This window comes from Hemitrygon akajei, chromosome 9, assembly GCF_048418815.1.
Source record: "Hemitrygon akajei chromosome 9, sHemAka1.3, whole genome shotgun sequence".
In the NCBI taxonomy this organism is placed as follows: Eukaryota; Metazoa; Chordata; class Chondrichthyes; order Myliobatiformes; family Dasyatidae; genus Hemitrygon; species Hemitrygon akajei.
In genome coordinates this window covers 44,741,327-44,767,061 of record NC_133132.1, presented here as the reverse complement: position 1 = coordinate 44,767,061, position 25,735 = coordinate 44,741,327, and the positions used below count along the sequence as shown (strand labels likewise).

Here is a 25,735-nt window from a genome sequence, read left to right as displayed (position 1 = left end):
AGGAGGAATTGGAAAGAGGAGGGCCTGAACGGGTGCACCAGAATTCTGATGAACATGGACAGAAGTGACAATGAGAAACTGTTCCCTTTAGCAGAGGTATGAGTAACCAAACAGCATAGGTTTAAAAGGAAGGGGTGAGAAATACAGGGCAGTTTTGAGGAAGGGAACTAGCCCCTCCAGCCCATCCACACAGGTGACTGATTTCTGAAACACACTACCTGAAGGAATGATGGAGACAGAAAGTCTCACGTGTATAAATCATCTGTATGAGCACCATGACACAGAATGCCAAGGACTGAATGTCGAGGTCCTGGAATAATATAAAGAACGTTACAGCTATATAAGACCACTTGGAATACTGTGTTCAGCTCTGGTCACCTTACTACAAGAAGGATATGGATGCTAGAGAGAGTGTGCAGAGGAGAGTTACAAGGATGTTGCCTAGCTTGAAGAGCATGCCTTATAAGAATAGGTTGAGTGAACTTGGCCTTTTCTCCTTGGAGCAACAGCGGATGGGAGGTGACCTGATAGAGGTGTTTTAGGTGACAAGAGGCACTGATAGTGTGGATATCTAGAGGCTTTTTCCCAGGGCTGAAATGGCTAACGTGAGGGGGCATAATTTTAAGGTGCTTGGAAGTAGGTAGAAAGGGGATGTCAGGGGTAGATCTTTCACACAGAGAGGGTGCATGGAATGCATTGCCGGCAATGGTGGTGGAGGCGGATACAATAGGGTCTTTTAAGAGACTCCTAGATAGATACATGGAGCTTAGAAAAATAGAGGGGTATGCGCTAGGGAAATTCTAGGCAGTTTCTAGAGTAGGCTACATGGTCAGCACAACGTTGTGGGCCGAAGGGTCTGTAAGTGCTGTAGATTTTCTGTTTTCTACGTTCTAGTAAGTATAGACTTGATGAAGGCATGGAGATAATGAAATAAGGGGCTTGTTTCAATGTTGCATGGTTCTATGAATCTCAAGTTGAAGACCCTTAGTCAGTATTCTGTTAACTTTCCACAGATGCTGTCATTTTTGAATGTCCAGAATCAGTGGAATTTGGTGATGGGTTGCAAGAATGAGGGATTTGTTTTTACTCAGAAAGCTCCAATCATTGTACTAGTATAGGGTGAAAGAAAATGTAGTTATCTTACAGAATCAGATTATTATAACCAGTGTGAACTCAGTGGGCAATGGAAAACACTTTGGTCTAACATCACCAGTCTGAAGGAATTGTATAAAATGACAATGATGAAATAACTGCTCAGACTCCAGCTTTCACTGGAATCCATTATGCACAAGCCTCTGAGTTCATACATGAAGCAGAGTGCAAGAAAGCCATTCTTCTAACTACAAAGGATTTCAAAACCATACAGACCGCTAGAATCCAATAATAATTAGCACAGAAGTTAACAATTTAAAATTTCAATCCTAAACCATTAGAAATTGTGGGAAATACAAATTTGGGACAAGGAATCAGAAGTCAAGGAAAACAGGAAAAACATAGGGCTGATCGCTTGCTGGGAATTCTGCAGAGACCCACAAGAAAGCAGCAGTGGGTATATCTATACAAGTCAGCTTCTGTGCCTGCCAACTGCAGCATGCAAGCTTTTTCCACGCTGTCCTTGGACTTGCCATACAATCCAGGCGTGATTCCATAAATCAAATTGAAGGGCTCGATCTGCTAAAATGTTGTACATATTGGATAATTCAACTCAAAAGTTTCACACTCAGTGTTTCAGGAACAGCTTCTTCCACTCTGCCATCAGATTTCTGAATGGTCAATGAACCCATGAACACTATCTCAGTATCTTATCCCTCCCTTTTTGTTCTACTTATTCAATTTAATTTCCTTTTTTCATATATACAGTACTATTTAATTTATAGTTTTTGTTATTTTATTTTCCTTCTCTTTTTGTTCTACTTATTTTCTTTTTACAGATACAGTACCTATTGTAATTTATAGATTTCATTATGCATTACAATGCATATTTCATGACACATGCTAGTGATATTAAACCAGATGCTGATTCTAAAGTGGTCACATACTGTATTTTGAGCGTGAAGGATTGAAGTCAATGTGCTTAGTCAAAACAAATTTAGCAGTATGATTTAGATTCAGATCAAATTTGTTTATTTGTCACATGTTCAGTGAAACATACAGTGAAATGTATTATTTGCTTTAATAGCCAACGCAACCCAAGGATGTACTTCCTTCACCAATAGGAAGGTTTCACAGCAAAATATCAGAGAGAGGAAGTCTCCACAATTTTGAGGCCTTTGCAAACTATGGAGAACTAACTTATTTACATCACAAGAGACAGTAATGGAAGATAAGACAACTTCAAGATAGAAGTGTCATTAATCAGTCAGTGCATCAGATTTCCCAATTATAGCAAGACTATTCCACAGAATTATGTACACATTTTGTAGTTGCCAAAGTTTTTTCCAAAATTGGATCCACCAGCTTGATTTGGATAAGATTTTGGCAGTATCCAAATTTAAATTAAAAAAGGGGGCTATATCTGTAGTTAAAATTAATTTTATGCTATGGAAACATCAACAAAGATCTTTCAAGCTGCCACAGATAAGGTATAACAACAGTTTATGCAATCAGGGTGATGTAATACTAGTTGAAAGTACCATTTAGATTCCTTTCTAACAAGGGTGTGCTGGAAAAAAACAGACATTTGTGAAATTCCTGTCCTGGTCAGACCTCACTTGGAGTACTTGTTCAGTTCTGGTCACCTCACTACAGGAAGGATGTGGAAACCATAGAAAGGGCGCAGAGGAGATTTACAAGGATGTTGCCTGGATTGGGGAGCATGCCTTATGAGAATAGGTTGAGTGAGCTCGGCCTTTTCTCCTTGGAGCGACGGAGGATGAGAGGTGACCTGATAGAGATGCACAAGATGATGAGAGGCATTGATTGTGTGGATAGTCAGAGGCTTTTCCCCAGGGCTGAAATGGCTATCAAGAGAGGGCACAGTTTTAAGGTGCTTGGAAGTAGGTACGGAAGAGATGTCAAGGGTAAGTTTTTTTTACACAGAGTGTGGTGAGTGTGTGGAATGGGCTGCCAGCGACGGTGGTGGAGGTGGATGCAATAGGGTCTTTTAAGAGACTCACGGATTGGTACATGGAGCTTAGAAAAATAGAGGGCTATGGCTAACCCTAGGTAATTGCTAAATTATGTACATATTCAGCACAGCATTGTGGGCCATAGGGCCTGTATTGAGCTGTAGTTTTTCTAAGTTTCTATGTAGAAGTGAATGCTAATTTGTATGCAAAATAACCTGGGCTCTAAATTGATGTAAAAACTCAAGATTAGTTGAGGTGAAGTTGGAAGCAATTGTGAAGGGAAGGAACTTTCAGATCTCTCAATTTAACTCGTTGTAGCACTTGCACTTTATCTACCAGTAGTGCATTTTTTCTGTAACTATAACACAATACTCTCCATTCTTTTTACTGCCTCAAGTATAATTATATAGGCATGATCTGTCTGCATACATGCAAAACAAAGGCCTTCCACTGCATCTTGGTGCATGTGGCATTATTAAGCCAATTTTAATTGGTTAGGTCATTTGCAAACATGACACCATGAACAACCCGACCAATACTGATGTTAGGTTATTATCGTCATGATGCACAATACAACCTACAAGATTGGGGACTGATTCCTGCTGCTGTCTGTAAGCTCTCCCCGTTTCCTCCCACATTCCAAAGATGTACGGGTTAGGGTTAATGAGCTGTGAGCTTGCTACATTGGCTCCAAAACCGTGGTGACACTTGCAGGCTGCTCAGCACAGTACTCATTGATTTGATTTTATGCAAACGATGCAGTTAATGGTATGTTTTGATGACAAATAAAGCTAATTATTCAGATTCTTGCCAGACCTTGCCCTGACACCAATACGATAAACAGACAAAAGGGGAATTGAGGTGAACAACAAGTGGCATATGAAGTGTAAAAGAAGAGTGCAGTAAGTGAATGTTACTCTGATCCAATGAATTGAGAAATTTGCAAATGACAGTGAATTATGGAGTAGATGCGGTCACAAGGCAGGGTGATCAAGAGAAATCAATCGCATTCACCTCTTGTACAGCAATTGAAGATGACCGCAAAATACTTTAAATGGCTGATTAGGGAATGTAAGAGTATGCCAAACCCAGTGGTATTACATGACTGAAAAAATATCAGAGTGACTGCAATGGCAGATGAATCGCTGAAGCTCCACGAGGATTCGTACATAGGGAGTGAAAATAATACATTGATTTTCCAGTTATTCAGACAGAGACAATCACATACTGTTCTTACTTGAGAGCATGAATAAACTTCAAAAGGACATAGTGAAAAAGACAAACATATAGCTGAGGATCTGAAACTATGCTATGAGGTACAAGTGGAAACGTAATGTATGTGCTTCGGAGAAAATTTCAGATAGGCTTCACAATGAATGCTCAAGTATCAGAACGCGAAGGCAACAGCTGAAAATTGTGCTTCCGGTGAAGATTAGATAAAGACCTTGGAGCTAGTGGATATAACACTGTCTAGATTGCAGACCAAGCCAGTGAAACTGTCTTTCAAAATGGCCAAAAAGACCTTTCCAAAGAACAACAATCAGTAAAAGAAGGGGAATTACATCTACACATATCTATACATCTTAAGACCACTTGGCCTGATTAAAATACTTGCTGAATGTCAACTATCCAATGCTCACTCAAATCACAAAAGAAAATGGCCAGCACTTTTACTCCAATCATTATGTAAGGTTGGTGATTGTCAGAACTTCACTCCATTAGGATAATAGCAATGGATCCAATTTTTGTTTTTGACATTGCAAAGAAAATTAAAGGGACACATTGCAGTCAATTGTTTAAGGCTGTTCATCACTAGTTAGTATCTTGGCATCAGTATTGATTATCAGCCGTGGTAGTGTATACAGTATGTAAAGCAAGAATGAAGACAAAGCTCCCCAAAGATAAATGCAGATCCCTAGTTATACAAAATGTGGGGAACTGAGAGTTCATAGCACCTTGCTAAGAGTAATCAAAAGTGGAGTCTGAAAACAAGTTCACAGGGATCTTAAACTGCGAACAAGCCTGACAAGTTGACAAAATGCATGTCCTGATAACAGTGGCACAGAACCATGACATTTTCAGGAATTACCGGAAAACTACTGCCCCCCCCCCCCCCCAACTCAGAGGGGGAGCTCTTCTGACTTCTTAGCACTTACACAATCACCTGAAATTGATAAGAGTGAAACACTTTCATTCTACCACAGAGGGTTCCATGAAAGAAATGTGAATAATGGCGCCGTGCTAGCGTAGCAGTTAGCAGGCCTCTGTTACACTGTGGAGCGTTGGAATTCAGAGTTCAATTCCGACATCATCTGTAAAGAGTTTGTATGCTCTCCTCATGGACTGCGTGGGTTTCTTCCAGGTCCTCTGGTTTCCTCCCACAGTCCAAAGACATAACTATTAGCAGGTTAATTGGTGAATGTAAATTGTCCCATGATTAGGCTAGGGTTACATCAGGAGTTGCTGGCAGTGTGGCTCGAAGGGACTAATCTGTGCTCTATCTCTAAATAAATAAATGGCCCTCAGTTCTGTTCTTCCATATTTGTGTAAAACAATATAGCATAAAGCCCAGTTACTGTATATAACCCACAGAATCAAATATCTGGTTGAGAGAACTGAACAAACATCACAAGGGACTTCAGGCTGAATAACGGGACAGCAGTTCGTATGCTTTTTAAAAAAAAAACCCAGCAATGTACATTGCTACTCAGCTGGTTGCTCCAGCCGTGGCAGAAAATGCATAAACTCAGAACACAACAAAGTTTAGTTCACCTAAACCTGGAAGGGACAGAGGCAGTTGAGATAGAAGAGAAATTGTGACAACTTGTGTAGAGGAGCAATTTAAGTAACACAACAAAGTCTGTGTATTTATCTGACATTTGGAAATGGTACATTGGAGTGACAGTTGAAGTATGCTGTACAATGACACAATCTTAAAATAAAGGATAACATTGAAAGCTTGTACTTAAATCACTTAATTCCAAAGGTAAATTTTCAAGTCAAGAAGTGGATAGAATAGCAATGGAAGCTTCCAGTGATCCAGAAAACATGCAAAATAGAAACCGTGAGAAACACTCAGCAGATCGTACAACAGATAGAGTATGAGGTATTGCTCCTCCGACCCGTGAGCAGCCTCGTCTTGGCAGTACAGGAGCCCATGGGGCAACATGTCGGAATGGGAATGGGGATTGGTAGTGTTGGCCACTGGGAAATCCTACTCATTGCAGAAGCAAAGGTATTGACAAAATGGTCCCCCAGTCCACGTCGGGTCTCACCGACGTAGAGGACACCACACCGAGAGCGCTGGATACCGTACGTGACCCCGAAAGGCTTGGAGGTAAAGTGTTGCCTTACCTACAGGGTGATCTGAGTGTCTCAGAAACTGCTGTTCTCCCGTGATTTTCACACACAACAGGCTCGAGGTTACAGAGAAGGGTCTTGTTAATGACGTGGCAGAGGTCAGAGGGGAATAGCCAGACTGGGCCAAGCTGATAGGAAGACAAGAGTCACTCAGATAACCATGCATTGCAACAGAGGTGTGCAAGAGAGCATCTCTGAGCTCACAGCACTTTGTGCAGTGGAAGACCATGAGCTGGGCACTTTATTACGTACAGGAAGCAGAATTGGTGCAGGGGGCAAGGTTTCAGATTTCTGCATCATTGGGATCTCTTCTGGAGAAGTAATGGCCTGCACAAAAAGGATGGGTTATATCTGAACTCAAAGAAGACCAATACCCTTGTGGGCAGGTTTGCTGCAGGTGTTGGGGAGGGCAGGAGGATAGGGCTGAGGATGGGGCAGTTGGTATTTAACTACATGCAGTGTGTAGTGAGACTCTGAGGAAGGATAGGCAGATGTTAGGGCAAAATTACAATCAGTGTGATGAGTTAAAGTACAACGGTTGCTAAAATCAAAAAGGGTGATGAATACAGGACTGAAAGTGTTATATTTGAATACACGCAGTATACTGAATAAGGTAGATGATCTTGTAGCGCAGTTCGAGGTTGGCAAGTATGACATAGATAGATAGATAGATAGATAGATACTTTATTCATCCCCATGGGGAAATTCAACTCTTTTCCAATGTCCCATACACTTGTTGTAGCAAAACTAATTACATACAATACTTAACTCAGTAAAAAATATGATATGCATCTAAATCACTATCTCAAAAAGCATTAATAATAGCTTTTAAAAAGTTCTTAAGTCCTGGCGGTAGAATTGTAAAGCCTAATGGCATTGGGGAGTATTGACCTCTTCATCCTGTCTGAGGAGCATTGCATCGATAGTAACCTGTCGCTGAAACTGCTTCTCTGTCTCTGGATGGTGCTATGTAGAGGATGTTCAGAGTTATCCATAATTGACCGTAGCCTACTCAGCGCCCTTCGCTCAGCTACCGATGTTAAACTCTCCAGTACTTTGCCCACGACAGAGCCCGCCTTCCTTACCAGCTTATTAAGACGTGAGGCGTCCTTCTTCTTAATGCTTCCTCCCCAACACGCCACCACAAAGAAGAGGGCGCTCTCCACAACTGACCTATAGAACATCTTCAGCATCTCACTACAGACATTGAATGACGCCAACCTTCTTAGGAAGTACAGTCGACTCTGTGCCTTCCTGCACAAGGCATCTGTGTTGGCAGTCCAGTCTAGCTTCTCGTCTAACTGTACTCCCAGATACTTGTAGGTCTTAACCTGCTCCACACATTCTCCATTAATGATCACTGGCTCCATATGAGGCCTAGATCTCCTAAAGTCCACCACCATCTCCTTGGTCTTGGTGATATTGAGACGCAGGTAGTTTGAGTTGCACCATATCACAAAGTCCTGTATCAGTTTCCTATACTCCTCCTCCTGTCCATTCCTGACACACCCCACTATGGCCGTGTCATCAGCGAACTTCTGCACATGGCAGGACTCCGAGTTATATTGGAAGTCTGATGTGTGCAGGGTGAACATTGTGAGCATTAGAGTCATGGCTGAAATAAGATCATGGTTGGGAGCTTAGCATCGAAGGATACATATTGCATTGAAAGGACAGACAGGTGAGCAGAGGGGGTGGCATGGCTCTGTTGATAAAACAATGACATTTCAAATACTCAGGAAGAGATGACATACTGTATGATCAGAAGATATGGAATCCTTGTGGGTAGAATTTAGAAACTGCAAGGGTAAAGAGAGCCTAATGGGAGTTACATGCAGGCCTCCGGACAGCAGCCAGCATGTGGGATACAAATTATAATGGGAGATAGAAAAGGCACATCAAAAGGGTAATGTTGCAAAAGTCACTGGGGATTTCAATATGCAGGTAGATTGGGAAAATCAGAATGGTGTTGGACCCCAAGAGAGGGAATTTATAGAATGCATACAAGATGGCATTTTAGAGTATCTTGTGGTTGAGCCAACAAGGGGAACAGCAATTCTGGATTGGGAGTTATGTAATGACCAGATTTGTTGAGGTACCTTAAGGTAAAGGACCCTTAGGAAGCAGTGATCATAATGAACTAGAATTCACCCTGCAGTTTGAGAAGAAGCCAAAATCTGATCTATCAGTATTACAGTGGAAGGTTCAGGAAAGACATCGCAAAGAAGTATTCTAAAAGGATGATGAACTAACTGGCTTACAAGGGAAGTCAAAGACAGCATAAAACAAAAGAAGAGGCATATAATATAGCAAAAATTAGTGGGAAGGATTAGGAAACACTAAAAAATTACCAAAGGCATATAAAAAGCCATAAAGAGAAAAAAAGGTTAAATATGTAAGTAAGCTAGCCAATAATATAAAAGACAATACAAGAAGTTTTTTCAGATACATATATGAAGAGTAAAAGAGAGATCAGACTGCTGGAAAATGGCACTGGAAAGGTAGTAATGGAGGCAAAGAAATGGTGGACAAGCAGAATAAGTATTCTGTACAGTCTTCATTGTGGAAGACACTAGCAGAATGCCACTTCATTCAGGGGGCAGAAGTGAGTGTCGTTACTATTACTAAAGAGAAGGTGGGTGGGAAGCTGAAAAGTCTGAAGGCTAATAAGTCATCCGGACCAGATGAACTATACCCTAGTTTCTGAAGGAGGTGGCTAGAGAGATTGTGGAGGTATTAATGATCTTTCAAGAATCACTAGGTTCTGGAAAGGTTCCAAAAGTCTGAGAGATTGCAAATGTCACTCCACTCTTTAAGAAGAGAGGGAGGCAGAAGAAACAAAATTATACACCTCTTAGCCTGGCTTCAGTGAAGAAAGCTGTTGGAGTCTATTATTAAGGATGAGGTTTTGGGGCACTTGGAGACTCACGACAAAATAAGCCAGAGTCAACATGGTTTTCTTAAGCCGAAATTTTGCCCGTCAAATTTGCTGGAATTATTTGAGGAAATAACAGGCGGGTAGACAAAGGAGAGTCAGTGGATGTTGCTTATTTGGATTCTCACAAGGCTTTTGTCAAAGTGCCACACATGAAGCTACTTTAACAGGAAAGATACTAGCATGGATAGAAGATCGGCTGACTGGCAGGAGGCAAGAAGGAGCCTTTTCTGGTTGACTGCCAGTGACTGGTGGTGTGCTACAAGGGTCGGTGTTAGACTGCTTCTTTTCATATCATGTGTCACTGATTTGGACGAAGGAATTGACGGCTTTGTGGCCAAGCTTACAGATGATACAAAGATAGACGGAGGGGCAGGAAGTGATCCAGAAGCAGTGTCTATAGAAGGACTTGGGCAGATTAGGAGAATGGGCAAAGAAGTGGCAGACGGAGCACAGTGTAGGGATGTGTACAGTCATGCACTTTGGTCAAAGGAATACAGGGATGGGCTATTTTTTAAATGGGGAGAAAATTCAAAAGGTCAGAGGTGCAAAGGGAGTCCTCGTGCATGATCCCAAAAGGTTAACTTGTAGGTTGAGTCGGTGGTAAGTGTAACCCTCTCACTGTAGCCTCATACTGAGTTAGTTATTACTGTGAATACAAGCCAATAGCAACATAGCTCTACAATGCATGTGGAATATGAGATGAGAAGGCCATTTCCAATAAATAAACACTTCAAGGGTAAATATGATTTGGGTAAATGCAAACCTAACAGCTTGAAGTCCCTTTATAGGGAAGTAGACTGTTAAGTGTATGAATACTGACACAGCCATGCAGACTTGCTGTTCACCAGGAAGCAATAATTTAACTCATACCAGTACAAATTTAAATTGAAATTGTATTGACAAACTATTTTAAACTACAACAAAAGCAATAATACTATATATGCAAAATAAAAGGGCCCATCATATATATAAAATATTAGTCCATAATGTGCATGTAATCACTGAATTAGAATTTTATTTCTTACATCTATCATACAACGTGAGGGAGTAAAAATCTTTATGTTATGTCTCCGTCGCTATGTAGAAGCAATAAGGAAGGGAAATGTGGGAGGATATAGCCCAGACACTAAGATTGTATACATATTGTTTTTGTATACATGTACAGTCAGGTACACAATCAGATCAATGTGTACTGATCAATCTCATGGCCTGTTGAAATCACTGGAGCTCGTTGTTGCCTAGTCAATCCAATTGCTTCACTTTGTTTACTCATGGTACCAAACAATTGGGCCTGAAAAGCAAAGCAAATAAATATCCAAGCAACGTCCAAGGACAAGGTGTCAAACTTTCTCCAAGATCATGTGTTAACTGAGTAACAAAAAGCATCCGCACATTTTCTGGGAGACCGTTATCTGCATGAGGAATTTCTGACAGCGATATCTATCCTTCCAAACGAGTTCTGGAAGCATTTCACAATGTTCTTTTGCTGAGTTCATAGTCTTTTTCCATTTCCCCTCTTTCTCCTTCTTTGATCCAATGCTCTCTCTAGCAAAACAAAATGGCTTCCCCATTCTTTTCTCGCACTCTCGGGGAAAAAATGCTAACAAGACAAATCCTACTGGCTAATTCAACAATCCTAACTTAACCAACTGAATTTTAATTCTAAACAGAAAAACTAAAATACTTGATTGCATAATGTAATTCAAGGAACACTGATTGCATTGAGAAAATATGCAAAAACAAAATTACCAGCAGTGCAATTGAAATAAAATATGATCTTAAACCAGGGTATTACATAAGGAAGGCAAATGCCATGTCAGCACTCATTCCTCGAGGACAAGAATACAATGGTCAAGAATACAACAGGAAGGGTGTAATACTAAGGCTTCACAAGACCTTGGTCAGACCACCCCTGGAGTATCGTGAGTGGTTTTAGGCCCCCTATCCTGGCATTGGAGAAGGTTCAGAGGAGGCTCTCACGTATGATCCCAGTAATGAAAAGTTAACCTATCAGAAGCACTTGATGACTTTGACCCTATACTCACTGGAGTTTAGAAGAATGTGGGGGGGGGGGGGAAGAGGGGGAAATCTAATTGAAACACATCGAAAATTGAAAGGGCTAGATAAAGTGGATGTGGAGAGGATGTTTCCTATGGTCAGGGAGTCCGAGGCTAAGAGGCATAACCTCAGAATAGAGGGATTAAAACATTTAAAACAGGGATGTGGAAAGATATCTTTAGCTGGAGACCACAAGATGTAGCAGCAGAATTGGTCCATCAAAGATGGTGAATCTGTGGAATTCATTGCCACAGACGGCTGTGCAGGCCAAATCATTGGATGTGTTTAAGGCAGAGGTTGATAGGTTCTTGATTAATCAGGCTGTCAAAGGTTACTGGGAAAAGGCAGGAGAATGGGGTTGAGAGAGATAACAAAGCAGCCATGAAGGAATGGTGGAGCAGGTTCGATGGGCCAAATGACCTAATTCTGCTCCTATGTCATATGGCCTTATGAAAGGATTAAGATACGAGGGGCATTTGATGCCTCTCGGCCTGAACTCACTGGAGTTCAGAAGAATGAGGAGGGTTCTCATTGAAAGCTATCAAACATTGAAAAGCCTAGATAGAGTGAGTGTGGAGAGGATATTTCCTATTGTGGGTAAGTCTTGAACCAGAAGGCACAGCCTCAGAATAGATGGATGTCCCTTTAGAACAGAGATGAGGAGGAATTTCTTCAGTCAGAGGGTAGTGAATGTGTGGAATTCATTGCCACAGACAGCTGCGGAGGCCAAGTCATTGAGTATATTTAAAATGGAGATTGATAGGTTCTTGATTAGCCAGGGAATCAAAGGTATGGAAAGGCAAAAGAATGGGATTCAGAGGCTTAATAAATCAGTCAGGATGGAATGGCAGAGCTGACTTGATTCTGCACCTACATCTTATGGTCCCACAATCTAATAAAGTGGCCTCTGGGTGTAGTCCCATCACGATCGCTGTGTTACACAATGAAACAAAGAGCAATTTCAAGGTAGTTCTGGTTTTGCAATGGAGATGCCCAAGCTGCTGTTAATGAGGCCAGCACAGCCAAGGGAGATTCACGTTAATTGTTGTGAATTTGCAAATTAATCATACTGGAAAAATTTTCTATTTTACATGAGGACTGGGTGGGGTTTAAAATCACATGGCAAACTGTTACACAGCAAATTTTTTAAAGATAAAAATGTAAGGGCTGTAGTTTCTGCATGAGGAATAAATGATCAGAATCAGAATTATTATCACTGGCATGTGATGTGAAATTTGTTAACTTAGCAGCAGCAGTTCAATGCAATACATAATCTAACAGAGAAAAAAATAATAAAAAACAAGTTAATCAATTACATATATTGAAGAGATTTAAAGAACATGCAAAACAGAAATACTGTATATTAAAAAAAAGTTAGGTAGTGTTCAAAGATTCAATGTCCATTTAGGAATCGGACGGCAGAGGAGAAGAAACTGTTCCTGAATCGCTGAGTGCGCGTCTTGAATACTTGTAATTTTGCAGTTCTATCTTAATAATGTGTACAGTTCAATCTTTATTCAGCAGTGCACAATACTTAAAACATTAATTAAAATCTTGTCTTTTCTGATTTGTCATTTATGTGAATGCAGTGAAATGATTGGCTGCCCACCCTGCTTCATGCTGTATTACCCCCTTCATCCATCTCATTGTCCCCCATCCTTAACCACACCTTGAATTAACATTGGTCAACAGCCAGTTTTGGGAAGGTAAGAACAGTTGCTTAAGGACTGACCACAAATTCTGAGCCATTAGCCGGCTGGGTGTCAGAAAGCATTTGCGCTGTTCCTTCAAAACCACCGATTAGCGTAAGTGATATGGCAATGTATTTCAGTCCAGAGGGGAATTTTGTCAATAACACAGGGTGTGTGAGAGTAAGTTCATTAGTTAATTGGCCTCTGTTGTTACTTTTTGCAGTAACCATTTACTGGATGATAATAAGCAATTGTGTTAAAGGTAGCTTGGAGGTTTCACTTGCAATTCAAGTATTTGAACATCTGTGGTCAAGCCAGCAACGGCACCCAATCACACCCACTCCTCAAAGTTACCTTCAAAATGGTAATTTGAGGAATCTTAACACAATGGAGACAAGCTTATTTTCCTTTAACAACAACCTATCCTAAACAATATCTGGGGATTTAAAACCACTTAATCCGATTTTTCTTTTAGCTCTGCTGATACCAGCATTAAATAAATTGACCACAAAAGTCACGTCAGTCAACACAAATTCAATGGCTCTGGCATTCTCAGTAATGTGATTCCAGTCTTTGTTTGCTAAAATGGCATAACCACACTCAGTGTTGTTGCTTACACCAAGCTCGATGGAAAATGTTTTGATTATTATCCACTTAACTAAGATTGAGAGTTACAACATGTATTGAAAACAAATCAGGTGCTTTCATTCATTATTTTAAGATATCCTACTACTTTCCCTCGCTATCACCAAGATGCCTGGCCTGAATCAAATGTATATATTTGTCACCATATATAACCCTGGAATTAATTTACTCGCGGGCATTCACAGAAATACAAGAAATACAATCGAATCAATGAAAGATTGTCCCCAACATGACATGCAACTAATATGTTAAAAAAAACTGTAAACACAAAAGAGAAAATAATAATATAATAAGCAATAAATATTGAGAAAAAGAGATGAAGAATCCTTCAGTGAGAGTCCATAGGTTGTGGTATCGGTTCAGTGAGTGAAGATAAAGTGAAAGTATCCCCTCTGTTTCAAGAGCCTGATGGTTAAAGGGTAGTAGCTGTTCTTGAACCTGGTGGTGCAAGTCCTCAGGCACTTGTACCTTCTGCCTGATGGCAGCAGAAGAGAATGCCTGGGTGGTGAGGATCTTTGATAATGGATGCTGCTTTTCTATGGCAACGTTTCTTGGAGCTTATCGATTAGTTTTGAGTGGATAATAGTATTGAACACCAAGCTGTAATTAATGAAGAGCATCCTGATGTGTGCATCTTCACTGCCCAGATGTTCAAGAGTTGAGTGAAAAGCCAATGAAATGGCATTTGCTGTTGACCTGCTGTGACAGTAGACAAACTGGAATGGATCCAAGATGCTTCTCAGGCAGGAGTTGATGTGTTTCATCACCAGTCTCTCAAAAGCACTTCATCACAGTGGATGTAAGTGCTACTGAACGATAGTTATTGATGCAGCTTACCACATTATGGCTGGGCACTAGTACAATTGAAGCACACCGAAAAGGTGGATACCTCCCAGACTGCCAAAGTGAGAGGTTAAGGATATCAGTGAACACTCCAGCCAGCTGATCAGCACAGGTCTTTAGTGCTCGGCCAGGTACGCCATCTGAGCCAAACGCTTTCCTTGGGTTCACCCCCATGAAGGATACTTTCACGTCGGCCTCTGAGGCTGTGGGAGTTAGTGAAAGTGCCTCCACGTTTTGATGGTCAAAATGGGTATAAAGGGCATTGAGCTCATCTGGGAGCGAAGTCCTGTTTTCACTTTGTAGGAGGTGATATTATTCAAGCCCTGCCACAGTTGTCGAGCATCCTTCAGCAATTCAAGTTCGGTCCAGAACTGTCACTTTGCATGTGAGATTGCACCTGGACTCTTGTATTTAATTTGCTCACCTGGCCTGAATGCCACCCAACTGCCCCTCAGCAGATCAGGGCTTCTGGCTGGCAAAATGACTTTGTGGGGACCCACTTGTCTACGACCGTTTTTATAAAGTCTGTGACAACCATGGTGTACTTGCTCCAATCCCCTGATGAGTACTTGAACATGGCTCAGTCCACTGACTTGAAACAATCCCATAGCTGCTCCTCTACCTTCCACGACCACCTCTTTGTTGTCCTCATCTCTGGAGCCTTGCTCTGTAGCCTCTGCCTGCAAGCTGGTAGGAGGACAGTCAGATGATCAAATTTCCCAAAATGTAGTCTAGGCATGGAATGGTAGGCATTCCCAATTGTAGTATAACCACGGTTGAGTACGTTGGGACCACTGGTGCTGCAAGTAATACGCTGTTGGTAATTGGGCAAAGATTTCTTCGAGCAAGCCTGATTGTAGTGTCCGACAATACACAAAAGGAGCTGCTGAAGGCTGCTTCTTGTTTTCTGATGGCAGCACTCAACACATGGAGAGCCTGCTTAATGTCAGCTTTTGACAGTATGCCTACTGCAGTCAGGATCATGGAACAGTAAATAGAATAGTCCTCAGTCTTGTTCTCCAGCAAACTGTACAATTGCTAACAAGATGCTGGGCAGAGGAAGTTTCATGCTTGGCTTGGAGTCCTCCATTCCTCCCTCTTTCCGCCGTGCCGATTTACCTTTGTACGCTTAAAGCATGCCTGCGAGTTAAGTCCACCAGAAGATTATGATGTTACTAGTCCATTAAGATGGTTCAAACGTATGTTACTTAAAGGAAAATTACAGGCCGCAGATTGCAGTGAGGGTAGTTCAAAATAAATATATTTAGAAGTTTTGTAAACTGCCCACAACATGTCACAATGGTTCATCGGCAGCGTTTGCAAAAACCATTGGTTCAGTGTTGTAGATAAACTACCTGTTTCACTTGTACCTGCATTGAAAGACACTGAGGAAGCAAAAAGCAAGTGTGGAATCAGATATTGTAAAGTTGCAATTAATCATGTATTATTTGGCCAATGTACCGAATTAAATCTTACCTTTCTTCTATTTCCCCCCCACCCCACCCCTTGCAGCAATTGACCAGAAATTGAATACCTTCCACACTCAATGTCAAGATGGTGCTAGCGTACAATACTGCATTGGTTGACATTTTTCAGTAACACACAAAAATGTCTATTTTTCTTCTCTTACGTACGTTTTTCATCTATAATGTGTTTCTGGGTGGGACCGTTAGATCCTGTGCTTTACAGTTTGGAAATCGACTGAGCAACCAAGCGCTTTGCTGTCTTGGAGAAGACTCTGGGAAGTGAGTGCGTACTCGGACGGCCTTGAAGCGAAGAAACTTACAGGTGGGACACAAGCAGATGTTCAATTCCATTTCGCCAATTAAAATGTCGAGGAATATTAAGACATCGAAGCAAATGCGGAAGGCAAGCGAGAGGCCAGTGCTGACTGCCTGGCTTGTCTGTGAGCAGCCTATCGCTGTGTGGCTCACCGTGGCAGGTGGGTAGGTCTCTGCCTCGCGTGGTGTCCCTCTCTTTTAATGAACGTCAGAGGACATTTTGTGGCTCTGCGTTTATGGATTGGATGACTGTTTATGTACTGTGGACTTTTTCACACTTATGGTTTTTATAGTCTGTGTTTTTTCGCCTACTTTCCGTTTTGTTATGCGAGGGGAGGGGTTTGGAGGTTGATGCTCTTGATGCGTTCTGTTAGTTTTCTTCGTGTGAGGGAGGGGTTGTTTGGGGGTCGATGTTCTTGATGCGTTCTGTTAGTTTTTTTTGTGTGAGGGAGGGGTTGTTTGGGGGGGTCGATATTCTTGTTGTGCTTTGTGTAGAGGAGGGGGTTTAGGGGTTGATGATTGGGAAGCCGTTCTTTTAGTGCGGGGGGGGTTGGGAGTTTGATGTTTCTCACTGGACGACTTCTATGTTCTTTCTCTGTTTTGTGACTGCCTGGAGAAGGTGAACCTCCGAGTTGATAATAAATGAACCTTTGAACCTTTCATAGAGCACAGAATCAGGTCATTTGGCCCTGCTCATTCATGCCAACTGTGTAGCTCAAATGTGCCAGAGAAGTTAGCTTTATACATCCAAACTTCTACAAGTACAGCAAGCCAAAGGTTTTTGGAACAAAGCCAGCTCCAAACACTTCAGCCCAATTGTATGGGCAATGCTCTATCACTGTACTTAGGGAGTACTACACTCTTCACACTTGCACGTGTAGGGCTCTCAGTACCAGTAACTGTGGTGTTAACTGTTCAGGCTAACAAAATGGCTTCTCTGTAATGTTATTTCATGCTGTAATGGGTTTCTGTGTCTGGAATGTTTGGGTTATGACTGCAGATAAGGGGGAGGGGGGAACTAACCAATGGAGAACTGTTATGCTATCTAGTATGTGTGAGCTGAGCAGGAGTTCGCGGTCTTTTTCGGGAGGTGAGCGAGGAGGACGGGCGTGTGAGGAGCGGACAGCGGTTCCAGGGCAGCGGATACTGGAAGTCGGCGGTTTGGATGGTGGCCGAAGGCTCGGAAGGTCATTGTGGATGGAACCGGAGGCGTGAGCTCCAACGTATTAAAATATTATGTGCACAAACTGATAAACTTACTGATTTGGCGCCTTTAGGTTATCTGTTTCTACTAACCCATCACTAAGAAATAACTATGAAGTTGCAATTATTTACTTGCCTTTGGTGTACTGTCTGATATTTGTGTGGCGAGCGGGTACTGGGGGGCATTACATCGAATTTACACCGAAGCATCGCACTATTGGCGGGGCGACGATGGTTCACCTTAGGCGAACGGGGGTAAACTGGGGGCACGGATGCTACACATGCATCGTCTTTCATGAGATTTTCAAAGATTTCCAAGACAGATGCAAAATATTTCAAGGTAAATTTCTGATAAGGACAGCCTCTCTCAATCAGAAGGGAGACAGTTATCTGGTGTTATTATATTAAGTGTTCACGGGAATTTGTTGTGTGCATACTTCAATGGGGCGGCATGGTAGTGTAGTGATTAGCACACTGCTTTACAGTACCAGTGACCCAGGTTCAATTCCTGCTGCGGTCTGTAAGGAGTTTGTACATTCTCCCTGTGACCTCGTGGGTTTCCTCCCACAGTCCAACGATGTTCCAGTAGGAAGGCTAATTAATTGGTCATTGTCCTGTGATTAGGATAGGGTTAAATTGGGGGTTGCTGGGTGGTGTGGCTAAAAGGGCTCATTCCATGCTGTATCTCAGTAAAAGCTACAGCAACTTCTTACATTACATTTGAAAAGGTATTCTGCTGGTTGACAAACTTTAAAATCTGTACATCTCACATTTTCAGTTTGCACGTTACAAAACCTCATTGCAATTAAAACCGAGAACGCTCAGCAGGCCAGGCAACAGCGGTGGAAAATGAAACAGTCTCTTGCTTTTGTCAAATCTGGTAAAGGTAGAAAGTTGACTGGTTTTCGGTTGCAGACAAAGTGGGAAAAGGAAAGGAAGAATAAAGGGAATGTTCCTGATAGGGTGAGACCAAATGGGCTAACATCGATTCCAGAAGCAGATTATACTTTTCTGACAGTGTTGCGTTGCTTATAGCGGAGCTGTGCTAATGCCCTACAGGATAGACAACACTAATTTCTCTTTGCCAGTCCTGTTGAGAATATTGGACCACAGATTCTGCTTGGCCGGCAGTGTTTCCTGCATCTTTTGTTTAAACTTTAGATCATCTGCAGATCGCTGTTGAACTTCCTTTTACAAGGCGTGACATTAGGGTATCTTGTGGGCATTTTATCTCATTTTGAGACGGCTGCAGATGGGAGTGAATGCAAATGGTTGCTTCTGGACATCTGCTCAGTGTGCTTTGAATGTCAGCCCAGGGGAAAAAAAACTGAAAAATGATATTTTTGATCCAACCTTCAGCTGAGCTGAGAACTCTACAGCACTGAAGGACTCCATGAAGCTCATTGTTCCTGCTCCAACTCGATGAAAGAACAAAATACTGCAACCTCGTTGCCCTTACCCTTCCTTCACTGCTCTAAAAACAACTAACAGCAGTGTTTGGAATGCACACCATTCAGAAATCAAAAGTGATGCGGATAGCTGCCGGGAAAACAGACTTGCAGCTTTTGCTGTACAGCCTGAACCAGGTGGCATGCTCCTCTGTTAAAATGCAAATATCATCAGCCAGTTTAAAACAGACTTCAGCATTTCACAGTGCTGGAAAGAAATGTGTCAGATTATTCACCGTGCCTTCCAACTCAGGCCTTGTGCACAAGGACATTAAATTAGCAGAAACAGGCCACGCGGGTCGCCACGGCAGCGCAACGGCTAGTGCGACGCTATCACAGGCCGGGGCTTCGGAGTTCAGAGTTCAATTCCGACACTTTGGTACATCCTTCCCGCGAGCATGTGGGTGTCCTCCGGGCGCTGCAGTTTCTTCTCACGTTCCAAAGATGCACCGGTTAGTAGGTTAATTGGTCTTGTGGTTAGCTAGGGTTAAGTGGGGGGCTGGGCAGTGCCCTCTTTGGGCCAGAATGCATTTATAAATAAAATAAAAACCTGCTCTGATGTTCCATGCAAGCATGGCTGACCTGCTCCAGGCTCAATCTTCCTCTGCGCTCCCTGATTTTACCCAGCTCTGCTTTGGTGGGGGGGGGGGCTGGGAAGTTTCTCACAACTTACATATCTACGGTCCTGAATTTTTTTATATATACACTGACTGGAGTGCAGAAACACAGAGATCTCTTTGTACATCATTTGCCAATCTATTACATTTTAAGGACACTTCTGCTTTTTGTGTTAAAGTCTATCCATACAATACCTGTGCCATTATTTTCTCACTCTCTCAGCCCAAGTTACCTTGGATTCTCTTTGCATCCTCTTCACAACCCTATCCAGTTTTATACTGAGGGCAAACGTAACTTGCAATATTATCACTGAAATATCTAGCTCAAGAAAGGTGGCATTTCAGGAGAATAAACCGATTTTACTTCAAAATTGTCTAAATACACAATAATTTTCATAGCCAGATTGCACAATATGATATGATAAATTATCAAGAGCAAGCTACCGGACAGAACTGTTACACTGCCGACAGCAATCATTGGAAGCGTTACTTCACTAACATCTCCCATTCATCAACAGTGTCAATCTACCCCAAGAAAAATATTCACATGCGGAAATGAAAACAGGCAGCCTCAATGGTTTCTCATTCGTGACTTTTACATCCTTTGAAACAATGTACAAACCATTATAAAACCAAGATACAAGCAGCATGTACTGAAGAAAATAGACATTCATGTGATCATGTTGTGTCGTAATTTAAAAGGAAATAATAGAATGAATTTTCCATTCAGTGATCAGATATCAACATAGGGAAGCCCGAAGGGCGCACACTTCACACCTCCATTAAAGGCACTGACAAGAGTAACCGAGTACGTGAACAAAATCCGGAACCACAATCAACCTGAAGCTGCACTCTCATCTCATTCAACACCTGCAACTTAAAGTTTAATCAAAAGTAGTTCAAGACCAGAACAACTTGACGTTTAGAAGACAAAACCTTGATTTGATGATTTTGTTCTGACAGTATCTGAGCTCCTTGATTCGACAGAGACCAGAAGTCTCCCAAATAAATAGCAGCAAGGACCAATTCAAGAATCTCTCATTTATATTCATTATTACTTCACTATTCCGTTAACGTTACATCTACAGGTTGTTTACACAAGCTACAAGAAATTAAAACAAATTCAAACCGACACCTCCACAGCAAATCAAAGTAATCATAGAGTTCACTTCTCTCTTTATACAAGGCCGATTCTTTCGAGGAAGGCATCAGTATTTCCTTCAACGCTTATCAAGGAACCATGAAAGACAGATTCATTCCTTGAACAATAATTTCTTGCTCAATAAGCAAGATAGTTGGGAATGATGGCAAGATCAAAATCAATGCTCTGGTGCTCATTATACCCTAAAGTGTGCATTCGCAAATTTATAACTTATTTCAGCACAGAGTATCCTTTACAGCTTTAAGAAAACCAAATGTCTGCAAGTTATTTGTCATAGATGTTAATAACATTTATTGCCAAATTCTGATGCTGAATAAGGATATGATAGTAGAACCAAACAACATGGCTTGATTTGAAGTTTTGAACAGTTTCCTCATTCAGCTACTCTAGGAAGTGCATGATTAAATGGAAGGACATTATGTTAAGATCCCACAACTCATTACCACCACAGATTTCTCTCTCTCTCTGCTGGATCCAAGTTGTATCGACTGGGAAGTGTTAATATTGAGAGTGGAGAGGAGGATGACTGAAAGAAGTGATCCCTCCACATTAGCCTTTCCATATGTATTTACATCAAGACTGGAGGAGGAGTTGACTTTGTGGGCAAGCGTCATTAACGCAAGGTAGGAACAGTTGGGGGAGGAGAAAAAAAACAGCAAAAGAAAAGCAGAACCTAAAATAATATATGTGAGAGTTCAATTGTAGAATTACAGCTGCAGCCCTCAAAGGATAAATTGTGGTCATGACGGATGTATTTCCTGGCTCCATTAAAATCAGGTTTGCATTGGTGAACATAAAAACCGCATGACGCGAATGGGTGCTGTCGCTGGAAATCAACCTGCTCAGACTTATGGTCTCTTACCTTATTGCGTTTGAAATAAGCCCGCCTGCAAGCTGCAAAGCACTTCTCACTGCAGAAACTTTTAACCTCACTCCCCATGCTCAGGGAATAACGCTTAATTCCCAGCTTCTGGCACCAGGCACAGACTATCTGCACGTTTATCATTTCGTCATCTGCAAGACAAAACAAGATTAAGAACGTGAGAAATAGCACCTCTGGTATTTTATAGGTGAAAACCAGTAGAAGCACATGGCACACATTCAGACAGAAAAGTTGGGAAAGAATTTTGCCGCGGGCAGGACATCCGCAGTGCAACTTTTGGGTGCATGCTACTTGGATCGAAGGCTGTGCTGAATGTCCACCCCACCTCAATTTTCCAAAGATATTCCAGTGGGGATGGATGAGCACAATTCCAAAATATGCCCAATGAACTGACATCCGCAAACTTTTACTTTACAGAATAAAAGAGAATGCCCTCACTGGCTGTACGTAGATTTTTCAAATCTACAGTGTGGGGAAAATTAATTACCACATTGTCTTTGTATGCAATATTCTCGTAGGATGAAGCTTAACACCGTGCTTCCAGTGAACTGACAAACTATCCAATGGTAAAGTTTAATTGAATGAAGACTTACTGCAATATGGTTTTTCTCCGTTGCAAGGCAGGTTAGTGAATCGTTACAGTCTCTTATTAAACCAAAGGCTATTTACTTCTGAGGAACTTGAAGTGAAGTACCAGGTCAAGAAATTTCTCCAAAGACACGTGATGAGAAGAGAGGCCAATTCAATCATCAAATCAGCACTTCATTGGACCCTTCAAGGGTGGAGGAAGAGTGGGAGATCAAACAGAACTTGGTGCAGAACACAACTTAGAAGCAGAAATAAGGACCCTGAGCCACACCTGGGGCGCTATAGAGAAGGTGGCCAAGGACAAAGATGGAGAACCTTCATAGCTGCCCTAAATGCCAGTGGTGTAACGGGCAGAAAATGATGATAATGACTTTGAAACGCTTGTGCACATAAGCTAGGATTACCGAAAAAAAAAAATCCACTATCATAGACAAATTAAATGTAGGAAATGGCACCTTTTGGGGGACATCACTTATGAAATTAAGAAATTGGCCTCCACTGATCTTCCATTACAAAAGTTGTTAGACTTTGAAAGTACCTGCACATTCGTCTGAAGAAAGAAGACTGGTCCTGATATTACAATTGGCGTTGGGTAAATGTTCTCCCCTTGTGTAAACTGACATTTAAAATGCACTTGGACAAGCATTTGAATTGCTTAGTCATGGCAGGTTCTGAACCAAGTACTGGCTAGTGGGATTAATATAAACTGTACTTCGTGTTCAGCATGAACAACCAAACGGCTCATTTCTGCATGATACGACTCGACGATGATGATCTAGGCACTCCTTCCTTCCAACCTAATGGCATGATTATCTTGGCACTACTTCCTCCCAACCTCCTCCTCACTCTTATTCCTCATGGACTGCAAAGCATCAGTTCTTGACCCGTGAAAATTCCTAGGCACAATAGTTAAAACTCTACTTGGGTAGTGGATGGGAGAATGGAGAGAACCGATGACAAGGATGTAACAAAAAACAAAAGGTTCTGGAAAATGTTAGCAGATCAAGGTAGTACTTATGGAAAGAGAAACAACCGTCTCAGATTGAAGACCATTTGTCAGGACTGGGAAAGAAGAAATTTGCAGTGAAGGCAGCAGTCATTGTGAATAGCAGGGATGTGAGACATGCCTGGCAGTTCAGGATATACTAATGGAATCTCTGGCAGCACCACAAGATCAAGCCACCCTTTGAACCGAAAGTTCATAACCTAACAAGAAATGTTTCTGCTTAGACAAAATTCCACATTTGCTCTGCTATTTAAGAAACTGACTACGCTTGACTTTTAGTCTTGCTGGAGGGCTAGTTCATTCTGTGCTCATATTCCTGGTCTACATTCTTATTCCAATCTAAACAATCTGCATGAAAATTAAACCCAACTTTGAGGAATAACAGGTCCCTATCACTCCAACTAAATTAAAGGTATTTTAGAGCAGAGAAATGGACCCTGGGATTTACAAGGAGTGAAGGTGACAATTGCTTAAGACTGGAGGGATGCAGAGCACAATAGGACATCATGAACAATTTGCAGTTCCCTTTCTCACTTGCAAGTAGGTCAAGAAAACAACAGCCTGGTTGAGGGACAGAAGTGCTAACGTTGAGAAGTATCATTCACAACTAGGTAGTCATCTTACATCAGAAGAATTATAGAAGGAGAGAGGCCCAGGGTGAGGAGGGGGTCTGGTCCCTGACTGGAAACTGGGTCGGCTATATGCTTTTAAAGGGACTAAGCACAAGCACTCCAGCTGAAAAGGGAGCTGAGATCTCTCTTCACGTTCTCAGATAAACTTTCCCATCAACTGAAAAACTGACAAATAGAAAGCAATTTAGAATCCAACTCCCAAATGCACTGCATTTAAATGCTAATTAACTGTCCCATCTCTTCATGGTGGAACACTTGGATTGCCCAACATCTATCCTATGAAAAAGGGGAGCTAGGCATCTGTAGCATGCATCACAAAGACCTTCAGCCCATTAATCATAGATCACATAAATGCTGTGCTTCAATGAAAGACCGATTGTCACTTCAGTCTTTCATGTCACCTATCAGACAGTCTATCTTCCCCTTTATCAACTCTACAAAACAACCTTCTTGGCTTCTGGCATTAAGACTTTGCTATTCTATATAGCACAGTAATGCAGAATAAAAACGAGACGACTGACTTCCAATTTAACAGGAGGACTGTAAAACAGTACCCCAAAATTACAGACCTGCTTTAAGAACCCAAGTGAGCACTCCACCAAAAGTTGGGCAGAGGCATCAGCCTCGCTGTTTTCTTACCACCTTTTTAAGGACTTCTTCTCACATGTTCCAGGATGCAATGTTCCCAAGTGTCTAAAGAACAATGGCATCTGTCCAACATTGTGGAAGACTGCTACCTTGTGGGGTAGAGAATTCAAATATATATATACATACTATACATCCACATACATATATATATATATATATATATACTGTAAATATACATACAATGGAACAGGAGCTTATAACATGAAGGGGTGGGGAGTAAAAAAATGAAGGGTTAATGTCCCCCACTTACGGACCATAGCAGAGCATGTCACATATTAAGAAACAGGGATAGGCCAGTAGCTCTTCACTATTCAGAGTCTGGGAGAACACTGTTTGCACTTCCGTCTGAAGGGCTAAGAGATGCTCATTTGATGTAGAAATGCCAATCCCAATCACCCTGTCACCACTGACTGTGAATGCATCATCTGCCAAACTATGATTACAGCTGTCAGTACTCCACTATAACACTGGCTTTAAAGATCAGGACGGACCGGGTTTCACGAGCTGACAACCTTTTTCTCTGCACAGGGCAGTGCACTCATAACAAGTTCTCCACAGTTTCTGATCTGCTGCTCATGAAGACTGGGTAACATCATAGACAATACATGTCACAGAAATAGTGTCTCTTCTAATGTCCAAACCAATACTGTACAGGATCAGCCTGATAAACACACACTGTAATTCTAAATCTCCAAGAAACTTCCTTGCTGAAGATGCATTGAAACCTTGGTAGCTGATCAGAATCACGTGCACTTTTTTGTTGGTAACCTTGCCTCTAAAATACAGCATTACTTCAATTCTTTCCCTGAATATCACATTCATCTAACTGCAACCCCACTATTGAGTGTAAATGCACTAAATCATCACATAGCAGGAAAATTTCAGCATTGCGCTGATTGACAAATCGAACTTGCATTTTGCTAGACTTGCATCGACAATATACTCACATCCTAATGTGCTCTCTCTATTTGAAAAAGATCTACAACATTTCATAAAAAAGCAATAAACGAGACTGAAACAGAACAACACATACATATGGGCAGAAAATATACCAGCACACGAGCACTTGGCCACAAAATCTTTTCCTTGGTCAGTGTTTTCTTCTGTGTGTTTCAAGGTGATTGATGAGACCAATGGGGTGCAACTGTATGAGGTGCTTGAGGG

At 41.7% G+C, this 25,735-nt stretch overlaps 1 protein-coding gene across 11 annotated transcripts in view; it reads right to left on the bottom strand.

Annotated features, from left to right (window-relative positions):
- sobpa (sine oculis binding protein homolog (Drosophila) a) overlaps window positions 1–25,735 on the bottom strand; it is a 305,749-nt gene that overhangs the window by 121,863 nt on the left and 158,151 nt on the right. For all 11 annotated transcript variants that reach the window (XM_073055857.1, XM_073055859.1, XM_073055858.1 and 8 more), the window contains one exon: window positions 21,677–21,828. In XM_073055857.1, the coding sequence (XP_072911958.1) occupies window positions 21,677–21,828 (152 nt within the window). The remainder of the gene's footprint in view (window positions 1–21,676; window positions 21,829–25,735) is intronic.